We start from the raw sequence: 23,954 nt of genomic DNA, 5'->3' as shown, positions 1-23,954 counted from the left end.
GCAGAACACAAGTTCCATAATGCCAGGTCTGGTCATAAGGACAGCAGGATTTCTGAACCAGAATTTAGTGTGGGCTTCCTCCTCAAGACTCAAAATGTACAGGTATGGGATCCCTTATCCGGAAACCCTTTATCCATAAAGTTCCAAATTACAAAAAGGCCATCTCCCATAGACTCCATTATAAACAAATAACTCTAATTTTTGAAAATGATTTCCTTTTTCTCTGTAATAATAAAACAGTACCTTATACTTCATCCCAACTAAGATATAATTACCCCTTATTGGGGGCAGAACAGCCCTATTGGGTTTATTTAATGGTTAAATGATTCCCTTTTCTCTGTAATAATAAAACAGTACCTGTACTTGATCCCAACTAAGATATAATTACCCCTTATTGGGGGCAGAACAGCCCTATTGGGTTTATTTAATGGTTAAGTGATTCCCTTTTCTCTGTAATAATAAAACAGTACCTGTACTTGATCCCAACTAAGATATAATTACCCCTTATTGGGGGCAGAACAGCCCTATTGGGTAAACCCCAGGGCCCGAGAATTCTGGATAACAGGTTTCATACCTGTATATACTTAATTACATATCTCTTGTTAACTACAGTACTTTTGCCTGTTAAAGAAGGACATTGGCTGGATTAAATTTACCAGATTAAAGACCATAGGGACCTGAAGTCTGGTTCCCGAGCCTTGGGCTAAGGATTACTTCTTAGTTCTTAGAGTTGTAGTTAAAAAGTAAAAAAACAAGTGGATGCTTATAGGTTCGATATGTCTGTAAAACATGCAATATTTTATCTTTTTTGGTCTTAAAGTGAAACTACAGTATAATCCCAAAATTTTGTCTTTCAGAATCTTTCTATTCTATGTTTAAGCACTTCTGTTCTGACTAGCCCTTGGCGGTTTTCTGTTAAACAACCCATTGTTTTTAAAAAATTATATTATTTACAAGGCCTACTTTGCTTTTCTATTTTTTGTCAAAGGGGTTAACACCTTTGAGTTAACTTTTTGTATATTGTAGAGAGGAATATTCTGAGACAATTTGCAATTGGTCTTCATTTTTTAATTATTTCAATTTTTGTTCAGCAGCTTTCCACTTTAGCGTTTCATCGTCTATCTGGTTGCTAGGGTTCAAATGACCTTAGCAACTAGCGACTAGTTTGAATGAGAGACTGGTATATGAATAGAAAAGAACCTGAACAGAAAAACAATTTAAAAAGTTAAAAAGTAACAATAAACTGTTGGGGTAATTTTTTTGGCTGCCGGGGTCGGTGACCCCTTTTGAAAGCTGCAAGAGTTAGAAGAAGGAAATTATTTACAAAAAACTATAAGAAATAAATATTAAATGAACAATTGAAAAGTTACTTATTACTGGCCATTCTGTATTATACCTTAAAGGTGACTGACCCATTTAATCTCAGTCATTCTATGGAAGGGCAGTGATGGGTTATAGAGGGGATCTTGAAGATCTCTAGAACCTTAGCCATTAAGTGTGACAGGACTGCTGTGCTGTATGTTTCCATATCGAAGCACAAAAGTGATTATAATGATTAAAACTACACAATTTTATTAAAATTTATTGTCAGGCACAATAGGAAACTAACTTCTAGTGTCCCTTGGATGGGTTGCCTTCTGCCCTTACCTATTGGGGAGCCAGGTAGTCAGCTGGGTGTATAACAGCAACTCAGCTTTGCACTTTATTGCCCCAGTGCCGTTTGTTCCCAGTATTCCAGTTATGACTCTGCCTGAGGTCACACTATGTTGTCAGACTCCATGTAAAACAAGTGAGTGGAAAGGAATTCAGACAATGAAGGACCAAGGGTAGGCTCTCATGTAATGAGTGGGGGGGAATTCCAGGCATTGTCCTGTAAAAACCATTCTGTGCATTTTTGGACCTTGCTCTCTGCCTCTCAGCGAAGGATTAGAATATTTAATCTGCCTTAGAAAAAAAAAAAAAAAAACTCCACTGTGAGCTCACAGCTTCCTGTTGTGGGGTCTGCAGTGTATATAAGTGCTTGTCTGCTCCAACCAGGGGAGGTCCCGCCGGCAGGCAGTCTGAGAAGGCTTCTGTGCTCTTAGCTTCTGAGGTTTCAGACCACAATGTACAGGATCATTAGCTGCACACTCCTGGTGGTGAGTAGGCTGCGCTCCTTGCACAAACCATGTGGCTGGGTGGGCTTGCTAGGCTTTCACATGGTGGTCACCTTGGGCTGCTGTGTAGGCTCCATTCATACAAGGGGCTTTTCTTCCAGACACCACGTCCCAGACATCTATGTACCTTGCATGCGTTTAAATGGACTTTGCCTTGTTTGTTAGAAGGATGTAAGAAAAAAATTGTAGGATTTAACTCTGTGTGTGCCCTGGAGCTTTAGCTACGGTGAGACACTGCACATTTGCTTCTGACTTTGTAGGCTTTGCAGATGGATAAATAGGTGGGTTATTAACTGATATACTGTGTGTGTATGAACCATCTTTATGTGTATGTGTATGTGTGTGTGTGTGTGTGTGTATATTCACCATCTAGATGTGCTTCTGTCAGATGATTTTTCTGTAATTTCTAGTTTGCAGTGGTGCATGATAGATAGATGAGAGACAGAGATGAGAAAAGTTAGAGTGGAATATTAATAGTCAAACATTTAAGCATTAATAAAAAGTGGAAGACTGAAAGAAAGAGATGATGGACAGGCTGATAGAATGTAAAGACGAAAGAAAGAAAAAGAAAGAAAGAAAGAAAGAAAGAAAGAAAGAAAGAAAGAAAGAAAGAAAGAAAGAAAGAAAGAAAGAAAGAAAGAAAGAAAGAAAGAAAGAAAGAAAGAAAGAAAGAAAGAAAGAAAGAAAGAAAGAAAGAAAGAAAGAAAGAAAGAAAGAAAAGAAATTGTGGCAGATAATGAAGCATTGATATTGAAATAGACAGATGTATAGATAGTGACATACTAGAAAGATAGATGATAGATAGATAGATAGATAGATAGATAGATAGATAGATAGATAGATAGATAGATAGATGGATGGATGGATGGATGGATGGATGGATGGATGGATAGATAGATAGATGATAGATAGATATAGGATGACATATAGATGTAATCACATTTGCAAGTAAATAGCATATTTTATAGCATAGTGTATTATTATTTTGAAAAGTCAGGGCTCATTTCTTAAAGGGGGACAAGGTAGAAAGTGTAAAGTAAAGTTCCTCCTGCTGCCTCTCTTCTTATAGAAATATGAATTTCTGTGATATGAGAGAGAAAAATGTAAAAAAAAAAACTGTTTAATTTCATCCCTAAGCTACACGTTACACTGTACGTTAAGATCAGATCAAGATTTCCCAGGCTGATATAATTACAGTGCTACTAAATGCAGAGCAAGAACTGCTCGCCGATCTCTTCCCATTTGCCAAAAAATGAGGCTCATTCAAGTGACTAAAATGGGAGGGGGGAACACTATGAGGGAGGTGTATACTTCTAAAGTTATTGCCGCCATAAGCCAATGAAAATTAGAAAGACAGGTGAAATGATGCCTTTAGCTTACCTCATTGAAGCGGATACTTTTATGCCATTACAAAGATTGAATTAGGGACATCTTTGGCCAACTGCTGTCCTCCAGCATGTGCTGACTTCCCCTATGTCACTTCCTGTCCTGGGGAGAGGAAGTACAATAAATGAATAGGAGCTACAATAAAAAGAAGCTTGGCAATGAAATCAATTCCCATCCTTAACACAGGATAAAGGGATATGGAGGAGGTACTTGGTGGAAAACAAGATGGTGGACTTCCTTGCATGGAGAAGATCTCAGAGGTGCAGAATACACCATTGCACATCAAAATAAGTGTAAGATAGCACTTTTACTCTAGGAGTTTTGAGGGAAGGTGCAGTGGCACTTTAAAGACTCCACCAAATGAGAATTCAACATGAATTCAGTGTGTGAGTCTGGTATTTCCCAAAACTGTTAATTGCCCTAAAATCACTAATTACTTACTAATACAATTGTGAACTAAGAATGGAATTTCCCCTTATTTCCAATACTTGCACAACGTAAGCATGTGAACAGATAATATAGCAGCACAGAGATATAACCAGCATGACTCAATGGCAACATCCAGCGTGACTGGCTGAAGGTTTATGGGTAATGAAGGTGTAGCAAAAATCCCTTCGCTAAATGGGATACTATCCTTTCATATGTGCCTTGTACGCTTATTTTACATACAAGAGACTGTGCACTGTTCAAAAGTATTTCAAAACTGCTGTGGTTTGGTTTTCACTTTTTTTTTTTCTTAAAGATGTTGTTTCTCGATTTCTTAGTAAATACAAGCTCTGAAGGCTTCAGTGTTTTCTGCACTTTTGTACCCTTGCTCCATGGGTTACTCCTGGAGACTTAACTGTGCTTGTAGAATGGAAGAGTTGCAGTTTATGTACTGTATGTACTGTAGATGTGTCTGCAGATGGGGCAGCAAGTGGGCATCTCCAAGCTTGTAAGTCATTTGGTGACTCTTGCCCACAATGAGTTTTAAGGTGGCCACACACGTGGCGATTTGCGATCTTTCGTGCGACCATCGGTCACACAAAAGATCGTTCCAATCCGCCACTAACGTTCAGGGCTGAAACGGCAGATAAGGAGGTAGAAACAATAGGATTTCTACCTCCTTCTGCCAATTTAGACCTGAAGGCAGATTTTGCTCAGGTGCCGTCTATGGCCTGCGATATTGGTCAACTCGGCAACTTGCCATACACGCACCGAATATCATACGATACGAGGTTTCGTACGATATTATCGGTGCGTGTATGGCCAGCTTTAGACAGGGTCTATGACCTCCACTGACAGAATGTGTTACTGTATTTTACAATTAGGCACTGTGCCTTTAAAAAAAAAAGGGTAGAGTTGCTGCACTTAATGAGTATGATAAGGATTTGTGACCACTGTGACAGAATGTTCTTGCACAAAGATAGCGTGAATCTCAGCCGTATATTAGGACTGAGCTGCTGCTGTTTGAATGAAAGGATAGAGACATCTTACCCTGTTCAAGCTCAACGTCTTTGTCAACACTTTGTATCTGTATTATTGAAGATTTTATGTTGTTTTCAGCACAAATGCTACTACTATTTTGGAGGCTGTGTCCATTGGCATCTGTTGTGCAGATGAAGGTCTGTTTGTGGGTGGTGGCATTTGGCCACACCATTAGGAACACTGAATGGAGATCACTATGTTATTCTGAAGAACAGCGAAATTCTGGTTTAAATCTAGAGAGTAGTTATGTGTTTGGTATTAATTACAGGCATCACGCTCCTTTAGAGATAAACAGAAAATGACCAGCTGTTCATCTACTCCAGCTCCTCCCTATGCTTTGCATTGTAGTTTATAAACAGTCAGTGGGGGCAACTGAATAGGATGGGGTTTGCGGACTAGCTATGGTTAGAGAGTCTGGCTGAGCATTCTGGGAGCTCACCTAGTCATATCACAGGTTTACTTCCTGAGAACAAGCAAACGCAGCAGATTTCATGCACGGTCTGTGCTTGGCTGGCACCAATGCTCGTTTGCCAGAAATTCTTTACATATTTTATCCCTTTGAAGTTTGCTTTAACTGAGCCCAAAAATATTTTTATAGATGTTGATTGATGTTATGTGCCAAGATCTTATGATATTATGCGGTTACTGCGGTCCAATGCCCTACAGTATTACTGCCCATAAATACTATACTCAGCTTTTAAAGCAGGGCTCCCCACTACAGGCCATGGGTGATGGACACCTTAAATAATTTATTGTAAAACATCATTTTATTAAATGGAATCATTGGTATGGGCTGCTATGGACCCTTTGCCCCGGAGGGCCCCTGTGCAGCCACACGGGCTATCTATGGCTCTATTATTGCTGTACCTTGCTTCTAAGGGATGTAACTGCACATTATAAAACCCTATATACAGTATATAAGGCCACCATTCCATGGTGTAATTATATTCAGCAACCAATCAGAAGTTAGATTTTTCTGGTATAGTGCAGTTAAAATAATTAAAGCAATCATCTTCTTATTGGTTAATGGGTCAAGGAAAACTTTGTTACAAACATAAAGCCCTAATAGAACCTTAACTAGCCAATGTAATAAATGGTGTTCTAGTGACCCCTTAGCAACCAGTCAGCTTGTAGAATTCTCTAGTCTGCTGTCTACCTTTTTGAAAGGTGTAAAATAAGGATATTCTGTCATCCCATTCAGCTAATTATAGCTTCATTGGCTGAGCAGTTAGACACATACTGTAGGGCTGAATAGTTTTGTAGCTTGTAGACACAGGGCCATCTTTAGTGTGGCAAAACATGCTTTGTGTGGCCCTATTATGAATATAGTGGGATGGTCTAGATCAGGGTAGGGAACCTATGGCTCGGGAGCCAGATGTGGCTCTTTTGATGGCTGCATCTGGCTCGCTGCCAAATCTTTAATAAAAGAAATAACGGGGGTGTGGCCTGCGCTCAGCGGATAGAAGACGTGTTCTAAGCCTTAGAACACGTCTTCTATCCACCGAGCGCAGGCCTCGCCCTCCTCCGCATCGGATCCGGCATCCTTGAGACCCACCCTACCTTGCCCCAGCACTTGGCGGATAGAAGACGTGTTCTAAGCCTTAGAACACGTCTTCTACCCACCGAGCGCAGGCCACGCCCTCCTCCTTATTGCATCAGCATCCGGCATCCTTGGCACCCACCCTACCTTGCCCCGCAGCATCCACGGCCAAACATATTGTATGGCTCTCATGGAATTACATTTTAAAATATGTGGTGTTTATGGCTCTCTCAGCCAAAAAGGTTCCCGACCCCTGGTCTAGCTTAAGGCTCTTTTGTTGCTGCAAATAATAACTATGAGCCCTTAAACAGCTTAACGTGGATGACAAGTTTAACTGTAACCATCAAGTTCTACCAACTCCATATTACTCTACTGTCACCTTGCTCTGATGTACCTGCTCTCTCCCACTCTTCCTGCATATAGCTGCTGCTCTGTGGGGACCCCTAATCTTTTACTACCCAATTACCTTTGTGAATAGCTGTAATCTGCAGTACTGATTGAATCTAATGACATGAGACGGTCTTGTAAACTTGATATTAGATGGCACTAGGCCACCCACTGACCAGCCAGTCTCTGCTGTAATGGTACTCTGTGTCATCCTTCATGGACTTTTGGAGGTATGTGGAAAGGTTCAACAATAACTCTGCATAAACCACTTAACAAGCAGATACAGAGTTGGGCCCCTAAACCATTGATACTTTATGTATCATCATAGTGACATTTTTCAGAGATTTGCAATGGACCCACTGTGTTGAGAAACCTAGGGCAATTTGGGTAAATGTTGTTTCTTTACACTTTGAAGAAAGTATGAGTTAGTGCCCCAACAGGCATGAAACGTGTTAGGCTATTCCTTCATGTCCTAATAAATGAACTTCTATCTTTACTCATTACTGCTTTGACTTTCTGAGTCTCACATCATAATTGTTATGTGATCTCCTGTGACTGTATTTACCCTACTTCTTCTCATGTCAGGGCGTGTGATGTCTGATGAATGCCATGATTTATAAAGCAGAGTCACCAAAGAGTCATAGCTAGATCAGTAGAGCTTAGTCAGGGTTTCACTTGTCTATGTGACTGCAACAGGGAAAGCCCATTAATGTAGGAACAGAATAGGCCAACTGTAACCAGAACCAGTAGCACTAAAAATAGAAATGATTGTTTTTGAATTTTTCTATACTGTTTATATAATATGGAGCATCCAGTATGCCCTGCTGTGTTCAGCCATCTTTAATCTGCTGTTTTACAAACAATGTTCCACTTGGTCTGTGATGTCCAATAGAGCCTTAGAACATACAGTATTTATATAATCAACTGCACTGTTGTGTTCACAAGTGTGTGAACATTATAGGACTTTTCATGACAATAAGAATCCACAGAGGATTGCAGGTCTGTAAAGTGCAAGGAAGCCCTGTACCTAACACTTGCCCTTGCCATGGGCCCCCCTGCACTCCACTATATACTAATCGATGAGCAAGTTGGGGTGTTCAAGTGATATCCATGAGCCGCCCACTTCCCAGTTGGAGCTTTGAGTTTCCTAAATGTGCTTTGGATGTAAAAATCATTACATTTTGGCTATATTTATTTCTAAACTGATCTACTTATGTTTATCATCTGCTATAATGCTTGTGTCACATATTTAGAATGCTTATGGCACCTATTTCTTGGATGGAGAATTGCCCAGAAACCGCTATGCTTCCTATTCTTCATATGAATGGAAATGCCCATAACCAGAGTTGGACAGGGGTACCCAGGGGCTACCGGGTACACGACTCAAGGGCCCGCCACCCAGCCACCACCGCTCCCACTACTTTAATGTTAAAAATTAAAGATGGCCATGCATTCCACAGTGCAAAGTACAGCCAGGGGTGGGCCAAGCCAACCGGGTGCCCAGGCCCCCCCCCCCCGTGCTTTGGCGCGCATGCACAGGTGGAGGGGGGGGTGCGCGATGTGATGGGTCATTGCCCCGCCGCTAATGACAAGTGGTGGGGGCAATGATAAAGAAGGAGGACAAGGGGTAGGCAGGAAAGGCTCCTGCCTGGCACCCCCCCAATCGTTGCGCCCTAGGCAGCTGCCTCTTCTGCCTACCCCTAGTTCCGGCCCTGAGTACAGCAGCAGAGCAAGGAGTTGTGGTGACTGGTTTGCGGGCAGATGGCAGAGCCCAACAGGGTCAGGGCCCACCATGATTTTTTCCAGTATCCCAGTGGATTGGCCCGACCCTGCCCATCACTGCTTATGGCAGTTGGCACTCATCCATGTCCATGTCAGACACCACTGAGAATTTCTTTACCAGCAGAAATCCCCCAGTGTAGGAACACTATGTGCAACAGAAACATATGAGAACGGATACATTTCAGACTATATCTCATTGGCAGTATTAGTGATAAAGTGTTTCATGGTTTGGGATATCTGTGCCACAAAGGATAAATGGGTTTTCAGGGCAGACACAGTCGGCATTGAGCCCCTGTGCTGCCTTCCCTTCCATGAACAGATTTATTGTAAAATATCATCATTTATTATTAGAGCGCCAGCAAATTAATCATCCCTTTGTATGGATTGGTGAGGGCCCCTGTGCGGCTACACTAGCTGCCGGCTTTATTGCCCCCCTGGGGTGCATTTTCTTGGTGATTACTGTGTCACTCAGGACGCCTGACCTGCTTTTATTCCTCAGAACCCTGTTCCATTGCTAAAAGCGCCTGGTTCCTTTATAAAAGACAAAAGATCTATGATAAAGATTTCCCAAAGCGACCGCATGATGGCACTGTAGATCCAGCATTTCACTTTCTGGAATGTTATTCCTTGGATTGAGCATCTGTCTGTACTGATCTGATGTTGACATTTAAAGAAAAAAATCCACTAGTGAGACCACCTGTCTACCTGGCCACGGGGATAGAAGCAGCGCCTGGGAAGCCCGGCTGTCACTCACTGCCATGCTGCTGGGGGATGTCGGCTATTTTGGGGCCCATGATTCCTGCAGGGACACAGTGATTAACCTCATTGTTAGACAAGAGATTCTGCAGCAGCTGCTTTGTGACAAATTGCATCCAGGGTTGGCCAAAGTCATTAAAATCCCTGTCACACAAGGGAGCCAAGACTTGGCCGCCCGTCAGAGAATTAAGTATCTCCTGTTTCATTGTAGGCTGAGAATACTTTTATATTAGCAGTAAAGGCAAAATTAGCCATAAAATGACACTCTAAGATGTGCTGAACTTGGTTATCTATAATATATCATTTAAATATAATTTTATATCATTTTTAATCTACCACATTTTCGGAATAGAAACCCCAGTCCATTCTTACTAAGCCCAGTTTCTCCCAAATGTGCTATGATCCCCTCAACCTTCCACCCGTGTTTGGGTAACCGCTTTATAATCTGCAAGCTGAGAAACCTGGGTAGTATCATTTCCTATTTGTTTTCCTATTTAATTTCTTATAATTCAACCGCTTTATAATTGCTAGGGTCAGTGTCCATGGCAACCTGAGAGAATGTTCTAGGCTAGAGAAAGAAAGAATGAAAAGGCAAATAGTTTAATATACATGGTTCAATCCACAATTTACAGTAATAGCTGCCTGCTGTCCCCTTTAGTCTTGCTGCCCCAGGCTACAAGTACCTTGTGAGAATAATATATACAGGGAGGTAGGATTATTAACAGTTCTTATAACCAAATTCTGAAGGCAGAAATGTAGCAAGTGCTCATTACTGTACTCAATGATAGCAATAGATGAACTGACATACTTGACACTGGGTGATACCAATAGAAGAGCTGATATATTGGGCACTGGATGATACCAATAGAAGAGCTGATAAATTGGGCACTGGGTGATACCAATAGAAGAGCTGATATATTGGGCACTGGATGATACCAATAGAAGAGCTGATAAATTGGGCACTGGGTGATACCAATAGAAGAGCTGATATATTGGGCACTGGATGATACCAATAGAAGAGCCGATATATTGGGCACTGGGTGATACCAATAGAAGAGCTGATATATTGGGCACTGGGTGATACCAATAGAAGAGCTGATAAATTGGGCACTGGGTGATACCAATAGAAGAGCTGATATGTTGGGCACTGGATAATACTGTTAGAGGACCCAAGCTATTTGGATATAGGATACAACTGGGATAATGCAGTTTCGGTATATAGCATTGTTAGGTATCTATATTTATTATGTTAGTAAGTTGTGGATGCTGTGAAGATGTTAAGGCTCCATATGTAGAACAATGACTTTCTTATTTTTGAATTTCTATTTATCCATAGCGTAGGCTGCTTGTCTGATATCCCACTCAGATATACCCACTGCCTTTCCTTTAACTGTATTGCACTCACATTATACAATGCACAGAGCAGTAATAGTCACCTTGTGAGTGTCATGACCTGTATAAAATCATTTAGCATCTGGCTTTGTCCTTGTGTGGCCTGCCTTAGAGTGACTTCCATGATCATGTTATTATTATTATGTATTATTATTTCTATACACTGAAATATAATGTTATATTTGTCACTCAGCAATGTCAGAGCATAACAAATAGAAGGGACTCTCCATGTGGATATACCTGCTGAATGCACCTAAAATAATCTCAATTTCATGGACAAGAAACCAGTCAGTATTGTGTGGTGTGCGTAGGGATCACTGATTGGCAGAAGGTGGGAAGCCAATAATAGAAAGTATAGGGGATGGACCCCTATTAAGTCCAGCCTTTTGTGTATTTACTATTTTATTTGCTGAGTACTAGTAGCTTCCAAGCAATATCATCCCATCTTCATTTTAGAGATAGAAACAGAATGCTGTCCCTAGCAAGCAGCAGCATTATGGGGTAAATGTAATGCTGACCATTTATTGCCATTTAGTAATTAACCTCACAATGTTTGTCCCCTCTCTGGTATCTTGTAGAAAACAATTACAGATAGCCCTTACTGGCCCTCAGGTTTCTATAGGTTTCAAGACCTGGTGCAAAGTTACTACATTACCCTCCTTGGTGTGGCAGTTTGGCTACCTTACCATTGCCATTGCTTACCATCAACTTCTGGTACATGGAGGGCAGTAGTGATGTGCGGGACCCATGGCTTTACCCGTGGGTTGGGCAGGTTTGGGCCAACACTCACACAACTTCCTCGGGTTGCGAGCAGGTTCAGGCCAAGCTCTTCCTGCCTACCTCCCTGCTCACAACCTAACTGAGCCCAGTTTCCACCTCCAGCTCTGGCTATTTATAAATGCTCATCTGCCTCATCCTGCCCCCTCCCTGATGTCAGATATGGGGCGGGTGTAGGTAAGCAAATAGCTGCAGAGCAGGGGGCTGGGAGGGAGAGAGGGGGTTAGGGTTGGGTACAGGTTGACCCACTAATCAGTAGAGGACAGGTTAAAAAGGCCAGGGTAGTGATTCAGATAACATGGACATCAACACATGCATGGCTGTCTTACAACTATACCCGGCTACAGGCAGAGACTTACAGTATGTACCCTAAGATAAGGAAGGGCCTTCAGACAAACTGGAGTAGATTTGTGTTGTGCTATGGCAGTTAGGAGCTTGGTTTCTGAGGGGGTCGCTGACCCTAGTAACCAGACAGGCTTTAGCAGACTTGACCTGTTGCTTGCTAAGCAGAAGAAACTCTGTGAAGCAAATGTTAAGGCTATATAGGTTCCACTCATTTGTATGGGTAATTCTAACATAGTTTGTAATCCCCTGTATATTGTTTTACTGCTACAGGTACTGTAATTGGTCCGTTTAACTTTGATTTACGAAAAAAAGCAGAATCTTGACTTAGTTTCACAATATATTGTCAATGTGGTTATTCTACTATTGCAGAAGTGCCCAATAGAATAGTAATTATATTCCACGCAGAGTTGCAGGAGCCTCACCCTGACTTTGGAATTTGTTTTTCTCTCTGTGTCAGATTTTCCCCTAACTTTTCATCATTTCTAAATTACCCCCATGTAAAGCCTTTGGTTAAACTGCACCTACTTCCAAAATCACTGTAAACATGTAGCCTGAGTCACATAACATGTGAAAAGGATTAAATAACAAGTATTGACAGTAACGCTTCAGGAATAGGTTGGTTATTTCTTTTGTATTTGCCCATGGGTCTCCCTAAGGTTGGGGGACAGGCCCGATATATAATGAATACACAGGACACAACCCCCCAGGACAGACACATAAGGGCCCAATTACTCGCATTCATATTTTGTTCATTTTCACTAGTCGTATTAGCGAATTAAAACACTAATACACCATCTAACAGCTGGGGAGCTCAGTGGGAACTGCCCTTTTTCAGTTTGAAAATCTTTCTTTGCTTCTTGGTTTTAGAAGTTTTCAGATTTTTCCAATGCTTTCATTCGTACAAAAACAAGGATTTTGAGTTTTCATATTTGTACCCTAGTTCAGATTCTTTGCGCTACTTTTTTTGTTGGTGCTTTTTATATTGGGCTGTTTTAAGAAATTACTTGACATAAGTGGGTTGTTTTGGAGTTTCAATAACCACTAAAACTGCTAAAATCAGAATGTTGATAAATGGGCCTCAAACAGTTAGTGATTCTCCAGCTGAGATCAATATCAATATGAATAGCTCTATCAATAAATTAGGGGTGCCTGTTCCTGCTTTAGAAGTGATCATGGTGTCTCCAATACTCTACAGCAGGGAGTGAGCTTACTCGTGAGCCACAGTCAAATGTAAAAAGACTTGGAGAGCAACACAAGCACCATAAAAGTTCATGGAGGAGCCAAATAAGGGCTAAGATTGGCTATTAGGGGCCTCTATGCACCCTATCAGCTTACAGGGGCTTTATTTGGTAGGAAATCTTGTTTTTATTCAACCAAAACTTGCCCCCAAGTCAGGAATTCAAAAATAACTCCCTGGTTTGGGGGCACTGAGAGCAACATCCAAGGGGTTGGGGAGCAACATGTTACCCCTGAGCCACTGGTTGGGGATCACTGCTCTACAGGTACATCATGCCAATACAGTCCCATGATATTGTTCCTTTTGACTGGTTTGGTTCTATAATATGCTGCAACTGCCTGGAACTTTGTCATTCTCTTCCTTAGGGATACTGGAAGCAAAGGTTCAACCAATATTGGGTCAAGACCAACAACCCTATTGTTGAGTTGTAAGGTTATGGTAGGTTAAGCGATGTTGGAGTCTTTGCCGATACAGTAATGGAACTTTTGTTGACGTAGTAAAATGTAACTGAAATCTCTTTGGGGGCACTAAGTTTGCCCAGGAGCAGTAACCCATAGCAGCAACCAATCAGCAGGCCGCATTCACATGATTAAAAGCAAACATCTTATTGGTTGCTAGGGGCTACTGCTCCTGGGCAAACTTAGTGCCTTCTATTACATATGGGGATAATTTCAATATAATTTCTGCAACTCCCACAATCATCTGGAAGAAAACTAATGATGATTCCTTTCTTTCCAAAAATAATTCTTATGCAGCTTATAGGGATTAATGGAATTTCTAAACTCAAGATCAAGTTTCTCTCTAAATAAGGTGAAAGTGATCAAACAAATGTGCAAAGCTGTGTCTGTAACATGGGAATTATCCATTTGTTCTGTAATTGTACAAACCTGTGGGTTTAGCTGGGAACTGGAAAAATCTATACGTTTCGATCAATTTTTTATTTTTTTTACTCTTTATAAATAGATAAATATAAGGTCTGCTTCTTGAACAAATTTAACAATGCTATCAGTGAGCCATTTACTATTGTTTTGTATTGGATTCATTGGGTTAGACTCAGCAGCCAAATGAGCTTTGTTGCACAGAGTTGGTATAAAAGCCATCAACATTAATAATAATTCCCAAACAGCAAATATTTTTATCATATACCATGGTGCATAAATAATACATTAATACATTATTTTTGCAGTTAGTAGACAGACTATAATAACTTTCTTCAGTGTCAGACTGGGGTGCCAGGGGCCCACCAGAAAACCTTAGACCTTGGGCCCATTCTCCCCTTCTCTGTTCACTTACTACAGTCTCTTAATTACTTCTTTTTACATACTATTATCATTTACTCAATTTCTTCTGTTTCTTTTCATATAGAATTGAGTAACGGCCATGGTATAGGCATGCAAAGCAGATGGTTGGGTGAGCAGGAGGGCCCACTGACACCTGGGCCCACCGGGAGTTTTCCTGGTATCCTGGTGGGCCAGTCCAACACTGACTTTCTTATTTAATGCCTGGTAGTGTCTTTGCTGCATCCCTAGGCTTGCCCTGGGTGTACAGTAAGTAAGGGGCATATTTATTATAATGTGTAAGCCAACATCACCGGTGATGTTTCCCCAAAGCAACCAATCAGAGCTTTGCTTTTGGTGACTGGTCACATTTACTGTAATTGCTGATTGGCTGCTAGGGGCACCATCACCAGTGATGTTGGATTACACACAAGATATGTAGCCTATGGCTGTTCTTTCTTGAAAGGCTCTCCGTCCCAGGGTGAAAGGATAGTGACTTTAGTAACCACAACCACAACAACTGACAACATGCACTTAGCAGGTGCTTACTGTAGTTTTCAACTAGAAATTACATATGTATGTAACCCTAGCCATCATACCCTAGCCATTACATAGAGAACCTCAGCAAACCCACCCATCTTCCAGACCCTATAAAAGTGAATAGACAGCTGGGACATTTTGGGGTGTATTTATTTATACATTGGAGACAAACATCTCCGGTGATGTTGCCCATAGCAGTCAATCAGATTTTTGCTTTTGGAGGTGATCGTTTAAACCTCAAGTCCCAAGCATTCTGGATAACAGGTGCCAAACCTGTAGTTACAGGATAAAATTATAACAAGGGGTATGTATTTATGCTAGCTTTAGATGTTTCGCAGTGGCGTTACTTGGTAGCTTTGGGCAACCCTGCAGAAAAATCTTCTGAGGGGCACAACCAGTCCTTTCTAGTCCCTCCTCCAATGCCAGCCCTCTCCTGCCCCCCCCTCCTGGCCCTGACTGCACTGCTATATTTAAAGGTAGGAGTATGGCCGGGGCTATTGTACAGCAGACCCCTGTTGCCCGGGCCCCCCCTGTGGGGTCTGCTGTATACATAGTTACATCACTGCTATTTTGCTTTATGATGTGTTTTCCTTTACCATATATTAATATTCTTGGCCGAAAGGGGAACTTTACAGATACATGAATACTCCAATATGCTGAACAATGTTTTTCTATGTGCTCATAAGGAACTTCAATGCAGGGAAGTAACTTTTGTCCAACAGCAGAGATCTTTCCTTTTTAAAAACTTATGAACATTTTTGCTTATTTGTGGAACACTCTGCTTTTTATTCTAGGGGAGCCATTTTATAAAGTCGAAAAAGGCAATTAAAATATAAGTACTTAAGTGGGAAGGCATTTTTCAGATTGCATTACCTTTATGTAAGCTCTGTGCTATGTGGGCTGGAGAAGTACAGTGAGGCACTGCCACTGCAATACTATGCCATGTTTTAGCTACCCATAATCTGTAATTGTTAATCATATCCTAAAATTCCAGTGCAGCTTTCTGTTTTGTACATATATAAATGTAAACTCTTGCAGTGCACCCCCTAGCTCTCAAAAAAGGTACTGCTAACCTAATTACACATGCAAGAGAACTCTCCAATAAGAGCCATGCTTTCTGGGCTACTGTACGGTTGGGTTGTAATGTGTGGTTTTGCCCTGATGATATCACATTTTGCGGAGATATCTGAAGGGAGAACATGACACTGTTTAATGTTTCCAGTTCTAGCTGTACAAACAAAGAACAGAATGAAGGCTTCTTATTGGAGGATCATTTATGTCACTTGGGCTATTGGTCCAGGAGAGCTTGGGAATAGAGTTAGAAGGTGCCCTGCCACGAACCTTCAGGACAATCTTAAATGAAGCTCAGTGCCAATGGCCAACATTATTCCTGAGTAAGTGCTAGGTACAGCAAGAAACATGTCCGGCTCAACTGGTGTTATAGATAGCACATAGGTTATGATGGTGTTAAATAATAAATTATATTTAAAGTTACAAGCCTGGCCTTGGGGCAGCCATTTTGAGCGCTATACGTATATTATAGTCATATAACAATTATAGTCCATATATTTAATCTAATATGTAATGGGTTATTTTTAATCAGTTTGGTGTAATTTGGTCTCTTTTCTTGCAGCTGTTGCGCCTATCTATAACAAAAGGAAATGAGCCAAGCATGCCTGTTTATTTGCAATGTGACCAGTGCCCCCCGGGAATGTATGTTAAGCAGGACTGTACCACTGAGAGGAAAACAGAGTGTGCTCCATGCCCTGCCCATCATTACTCCGACATGTGGGACTCCAACACGGAATGCAACTTCTGCAATGTGGTCTGCAAAGAGCTTCAGTATGTAAAGCAGGAATGCAATAGCACCCACAACAGGCTCTGTGAGTGTGCTGCCGGGATGTACTTGGACCTAGAATTCTGTGTATATCACAAAAAGTGCCGCCCTGGTTTTGGAGTCATACAAGAAGGTTTGTAATTATGGCTCTTGCATTTTAACAATGGTAATCACCACCTAGACACATTGCAACTGTCAACATCCATGTAAACTGCCACAACCTGTAATATACTGTAGAATCTGGAGACTGAGAAACATTCATACAAGGGTCCCCCTCAATCTAACAACAAGTTATTTAAAAAGATAACCCCCAAAAAACACCTTCCCAGGAATACACAGTTGAGTATCACAACCAAATGGTCAATAAATCATAAACTATGTGATTGGAAGTAACACAGAGTCCTGGCAATTCAGTCTGTCTCTTATCTATCATCTTATCTATTATCTATCTATCTATATCTATCTATCATCTTATCGATTATCTATATCTATCTATCATCTATCTATATCTATCTATCATCTATCTATCTATCTATATCTGTCCATCTATCTATCATCTATGTATCTATCTATCAATCTATCTATTATCTATGTATCTATCTTTCTATCTATTATCTATCTATCTTCTATGTATCATCTTTTACCTTCTATCACCTATCATCTATCTAACCATCTATATTCTATCTATCTATTTGTCTCTTATCTATCATCTATCTATGTTCTACGTTCTATCATCTATTTTCTATCCATTATCCAACTATTTATATTCTATCTAACTTATAGTTCTATAGATAGAGAAACAATATAATCTATTTTCAGTGTGCCCTTAGTTTTGCTGATCAGGCAGCTTCTAGTCCTAATAACTGATAAATCTGTGAATATGCAGAGATGGAGCAGAGTACATTTTAGTGAGGAGTTACAGTATGTAGTTACTTTGAAAACTGAGCTTAAGTTTTTGCTAAGGATATAATTACAGCCAAAACCATCACAATGGTTTCTATGGCCTTCGTGGTTTAGACCAGTGAACCCCAACCAGTGGTTTGTGAGCAACATGTTGCCAAACAGAGGCTTCTATAGGTTGCCAGTCCACATAGGGGCTACCAAATAGCCAGTTATAGCTCTTATATGCACCCCCAGGAACTTTTTCCATGGTTGTGTTGCTCCGCAACACTTTTTCCATTTGAAAGTGGCTCGCGGGTATAAAAGGTTGGGGATCCCTGGTTTAGACCAATGGACTACATCCAGCCAAAGGCTTGGTTTCACAAGGTAGCACTTTTATTTAGGGATTATTTCACTTTGTTTTTAATGTTGCATGACCAAAGTGCATATCAAATGTTACGACATACGTGATGGTTTCTGGTTTATATCGATATTACTATGAAACAGGCAGCTATTATTGTTTATTATTTAACATAAAGTAGAATTCAGTAATATAGACATTTAGTTTCAAATACTGAATGTGATCCTAACTCACAAGAATCTGAGTAAGTTCTTCAAACACAATGTGTGGATACATACTGACATCTGATACTGGTAACACAAGCCTTAAATCATTGAAGGTCAGTACATTTTTTGAAGTCACCAAGATCGCTCCCAGGTCTTAGACTACTCTGTTGAGCTGCACATTTCCTGAAGCTCTTAGTCCCCCCAAAGTTTACTATGCACTCTAAGTAAAGCATATCTTGGGAATGAGGCCCCTCATGGAGCTCACCACCAAAGATCTTCACTCAATTCCAACTTATTGAAAAACCAAGAAGTTGGGTTCCTTGATGACCCATAAAGAGTGCTAAACAGCTTTGTCAGGTTTGAAGAACAGGAACTAATTAGACACCTAAAGTGACAGATATAGTTGATAGTGACATAAAAACTATGAAATTAGTCTTTAATTACCAATATCTACTAGTAGCAAAAGGTAAAAAAACAACTGGGCTTCAGTCCAAGCACTTATCCAAACAGCTTCTTCATGGTTTAGTCCAGTTGACTGAACTGTACTGGTAAGCAATTTGCTAAGCAAGTCCACTTGCTTTAGACTTCTATTACGTAAAGTATATTTTGAACTTGACAAATAAAAATCTTCATTAATGTAAACTACCAACTTCATATACACATAAACTTTGTATTCATGTAAACAAACTGCAGCAGGGACCTACAAAATCTAATTTACTCAGTTACATCTGAAAATAGAAATTCCGAAACATATTCCAAAAATAGCATTTCCAAAAACCATAATAATGATTTTCTGCATATGAAAACTGTAACCCAGATAATACTGAAGTGCATGTCCTTATGTACTGTATTTATTGTTATTTTTGTGCAGGAACACCCGATAGTGACACTGTTTGTAGACAATGTCCTGAAGGAACATTCTCAAATGCAACTTCAGCAACTGCAAGATGCCAGAAACATACAGACTGCAAAAAGCTGGGCCTCAAGGTGGCCCAGCCGGGTGATTCCAAACGTGATACACAGTGTCAGCCTGAAGGATCATTCTGTGAAATAGGTAACATAAATGAGCCCATAAATTATTGTGTTGTGCTTATCACACTGCTTGGCTATCCTGCTCAATATCCTTTTACAATGATGAGTATCCTTGGGTAAGTCTGGTGCTTACCTGAGAATAGGGACATGGCCAGCTTGGGTGGCACTAGCATTGCAGGAAACTTGAGGCCTCAAATCTGAAGGGACAAAAATAAGTTGTGCATATCTATTCTGTAACCCTCCAGTTAAGCTAAGCTGTGGGTTGAGCATCTTTTTGAGGTTATATAATATAAGGTGCAATGTTTGCTACAGGTCTAATCACCTATAGCAGAGATCCCCAACCAGTGGCTCATGAGCAACATGTTTCTCACCAACTCCTTGGATATTGCTCTTAGGTGCTAATTTTCAAATTCCTGGCTTGGAGGCAAGTTTTAGTTGCATAAAAACCAGTTGTACTTCCAATCAGAGCTTCTTGTAGGTTACCAGTCCATATAGGGGCTAGCAAATAGCCAATCACAGTCCTTATTTGGCACCCCAGGAACAGTTTAATGCTTGTTTTGCTCCTCAACTCTTTTACATTTAAATGTGGCTCACTGGTAAAAAAAGGTTGGGGATCCCTGACCTACAGCAACCAATCAGCAAGCAGCATTTACTGGTTACCTGTTTAAAAGCAAGTTGCTATGGGTTACTGCACCTTGGCAAAATTACCACATAGTTTAATTCATATGGGGGTTCATGTAAAAAAATATCTAGTTACACAGTATAATGATGCATGAGTTCTTGTGCCAGTGCCCTGACCCGCCATGACCTGCCACATATATATGCTGTACAGGTATAGGACCTGTTATCCAGAATGCTCGGGACCAAGGGTATTCTGGATAAGGGGTCTTTCCGTAATTTGGATCTCTATACCTTAAGTCTGCTAAAAATTCATTTAAACATTAAATAAACCCAATAGGATTGTTTTGCATCCAATAAGGATTTTTTACATCTTAGTTGGGATCAAGTACAGGTACTGTTTTATTATTACAGAGAAAAGGGAATCATTTAACCATTAAATAAACCCAATAGGGCTGTTCTGCCCCCAATAAGGGGTAATTATATCTTGGTTGGGATCAAGTACAGGTACTGTTTTATTATTACAGAGAAAAGGGAATCATTTAACCATTAAATAAACCCAATAGGGCTGTTCTGCCCCCAATAAGGGGTAATTATATCTTAGTTGGGATCAAGTACAGGTACTGTTTTATTATTACAGAGAAAAGGGAATCATTTAACCATTAAATAAACCCAATAGGGCTGTTCTGCCCCAATAAGGGGTAATTATATCTTAGTTGGGATCAAGTACAGGTACTGTTTTATTATTACAGAGAAAAGGGAATCATTTAACCATTAAATAAACCCAATAGGGCTGTTCTGCCCCAATAAGGGGTAATTATATCTTAGTTGGGATCAAGTACAAGTACTGTTTTATTACAACAGAGAAAAAGGAAATCAGTTTTAAAATTCTGAATTATTTGATTAAAATGGGGCTTTCCATAATTCGGAGCTTTCTGGATAACGGGTTTCCGGATAAGGGATCCCATACCTGTACTAGTGGGAGAAATAGACCAACCTGATAATTAGGGCTTAACAACTTTCCATGTTCTTCCATGTGTTTGGCAACCTCAGGTACGATTGCATTACATTTAATAAAAGTAGAAGATAAACCTCTCTGATATAATTTTTCATCTGATTTCCCATTAGACGTCACACTTTGTGAAGAAGGTTTATTCCAATTTGTTCCTAGCAACTGGTTAACGGCCGTTGCACAGAGAATACCAAGTGCCATGGTTTCATCGCAACAGATAGAAGGTGTTCAAGAGCAGCGGGACCCTCAGGAACAGGCGTTCCACATGTTTAAATTATGGAAGGATCACAACAGAGAAAGTGAATCTGGCAAACTCCTGTTTCAAGGTAAGGCATCATCATTACTGGAGAAAAGATTTTTGGGGGTTTGAGTCCTTTTTATGATACCCATGTATATGCTTAGTGATACAGCTATGCTTACTTAGCACTCTGGACACTATTACCGACTGGCTATTGAGTTGCGCAGCACTGTGTATGTCACCATTATATACCCCATGTCTACCTACCATGGCTACCTACAGTTGGATGAGTTCTTGAACAAGCATAGTATCCAAGGCTACTGTGATACTAATATCTACAGTTAGTATTAATGTTGGTATATATAGTTTATGTATGTGAGTGTATAGATTGGTAAGTATAGGTTGTGTGTGCTGGGTTTACTTGGAAGGGTTGAACTTGATGGACTCTGGTCTTTTTTCAACCCTATGTAACTATGTAACTATGGAGTGCATGAATCTTTTTGCCATATGCAGTAACAACTAGAGATGTAGCGAACTGTTCGCCGGCGAACTAATTCTCGCAAACGCGCAAGTTCGTGAACTTTCCGCGTATGTTCGCAATTTGGGTTCGCCGCGTTTTTTTTCTGCGTTTTTTCTCAGCCTAAAAAAACGCCGCACAACCACACATGGCGTTTTTCAGCCTAGTACTGGTGTAAGCAAATCCTGTTTCCATGGTGCCAATAACGCGAAATAGCAAAAAACGCCGCGTATTTCCGCTAGGTCTGCCCGTTTTTACGCAACGCTTTTTCAACAAAGTATTTTTTAGGGCAATTTTTGCCCTTGATCCCCCTCCTGCATGCCCCTGTCCAGGTCGTGGCACCCTTTAAACAAATTTAAAATCAGTTTTCTGGCCAGAAATGGCTTTTCTAGGTTTTAAAGTTCGCCTTCCCATTGAAGTCTATGGGGTTCGCAAAGTTTGAGAATATTCGCGCTTTTTGGCGTAAGTTTTTTTTTTTAGGTTTGCTACATCCCTAGTAACAACTGGCATATGGAATTCTGAATTCATTTCATAAGTAGCAGCACTGAAGAATGTAGGAAACAATAATCTTTCCCTTCTCTGTCGCAGATCTCCAAGTTTGTGAGAAAAGAGTATCCAAACTTTTTGGCCGCTTGAACGTGACCGTCGAACAACTGAGGATCTTAATGCGCAGCTTGCCGGTAAAGAAGATCAGCAAAGACGAGTTAGAGACCACAGTGAAGCTTTGCAGCCAACCTGACCAAGTCTTAAAACTTCTCAATTTGTGGAGGAACAAAAATGGCGGCAATACCATCAGCCTCCTAAAGGTGATCAAAACCAATCGGCTTCCCAAAATGTTACGCAGGACCATCAAGAAGCTGGAACAATTTCTTAGTAGCGATGCCATGTACAGACTGTACCAGAAATTGCTGTTAGAAGTGTTTGGCAGCCAAACGCAACCTGCTAAGGTGGACTATAAATAAGTGATCTTTTATCTGGAAACTGGAAGCCCATTCTGGTATCTACTGAATAAGCTCTTAATTTATAAATATATATTATATATATGAGTGTGTATGTACAAATATATATATATATGTAGATAAATATCAAATGCGTGAGTGTGTGAGTAAAGTATTTTTACCATAGGTGACCTCAGTACCTGGAAGTTTGTGTGTGTGCGTGTTTGTGCGTGTATATTTACTACAAGAGACCTCTTCCTGAGGCTACATAGATTGAGACTTTTTGATTTACATTTAATTTCTCTGTATTTATTATCCCTTTTTTATTATAGAGATTTATTTTAACTTATTTGCATTGAAATCTATATTTGGTTGGATGTATATTCCGCTGTGTCAAGTCTCACATCTTCCTTAACTGTACTTGTATTCTAGCATAGAACGGTGTCAAATATGTTTTTCCATTGAACTGTACAGGGTTTTATTTACAAAAAGTAAATTCTTGACAAGTCATGAGATCTTGTATTGTCTATTATTGTCAGTATTTTTGTAACCATGGAAAACAAAGGTCTTCAGGGCTGTGGAGACAACCATCTTTGGAGAGGCATCATCAAATTCTGCATACAAATTCAAAATTTTTTTTATCGTTTAAGTCACCAAGGAGTTCCATGACTATATGAAAGAACGAGGCTCAGGGCCAGGCAATTACCTTCTAGTAATCAGAAAAACTTGGGAATTCTGTCCTTAATATGTGGAAGAGACTGGGAAACTGGGATTTTACAGAACAGTAAATTCCCCAATGTACCTCTCCTTGGAAAAGTCACACACACAAGACTTGCCCTCACACAGTGGCTACAAATGTTTAATTCTGCCAGTATCTACCCCTTTGTGGTTTACTTACTTGGTTGCTCACAAGGTCTTTGCCACTTGAGTTAATTAGCGGATCTGCAGCTCCATAGTGGCACCAGTCACCTCCTGGAAGCAGATAGGTACCGTAGGTATCATGATGGGGCCTCTCTGTCTTTCTCTCTCCAGGCCTCACCTCCTGACCAAGCTCAGCCAGTGCAGCTTTCTACCTGCTGTTTTAGGCAGGTTCTCTTTTGGGAACTGGACTTGTTAAGTAATCATTGAAGACGTTTCACTACTCATCCGAGCAGCTTCTTCAGTTCAACTGACTGGTATGGGAAGTCCTCAGCATATGTACTCTTCCACTAATCCAATCACAATGGCACTTTGTAACTCTTCAGAAAGGTGACATCCGAAACTCACAGAGGTGT

General features: G+C 40.5%; 1 protein-coding gene across 1 annotated transcript; it reads left to right on the top strand.

Annotated features, from left to right (window-relative positions):
* Positions 1-1,832: 1,832 nt before the first annotated feature.
* Positions 1,833-23,192, top strand: tnfrsf11b (tumor necrosis factor receptor superfamily member 11b). Its single transcript, XM_002937979.5, has 5 exons — positions 1,833-2,138; positions 16,676-17,012; positions 19,197-19,379; positions 21,104-21,313; positions 22,331-23,192. The coding sequence occupies exons 1-5, from the start codon at positions 2,106-2,108 to the stop codon at positions 22,702-22,704; spliced, it is 1,137 nt and encodes a 378-aa protein (XP_002938025.2). The 5' UTR covers positions 1,833-2,105; the 3' UTR covers positions 22,705-23,192.
* The last annotated feature ends 762 nt before the right edge of the window (positions 23,193-23,954 follow it).

Source organism: Xenopus tropicalis, chromosome 6 (genome assembly GCF_000004195.4).
Source record: "Xenopus tropicalis strain Nigerian chromosome 6, UCB_Xtro_10.0, whole genome shotgun sequence".
Lineage (NCBI taxonomy): Eukaryota > Metazoa > Chordata > Amphibia > Anura > Pipidae > Xenopus > Xenopus tropicalis.
This window is presented reverse-complemented; position numbering and strand designations above follow the sequence as displayed.

Bases quoted from the DNA above. Each gene is read 5' to 3' on its own strand.
- tnfrsf11b (XM_002937979.5), top strand. From the start codon at position 2,106: ATGTACAGGATCATTAGCTGCACACTCCTGGTG. The intron at 2,139-16,675 runs GTGAGTAGGCTG...CTTTTCTTGCAG, and splicing joins TTAGCTGCACACTCCTGGTG to CTGTTGCGCCTATCTATAAC. The intron at 19,380-21,103 runs GTAACATAAATG...ATTTCCCATTAG, and splicing joins AGGATCATTCTGTGAAATAG to ACGTCACACTTTGTGAAGAA.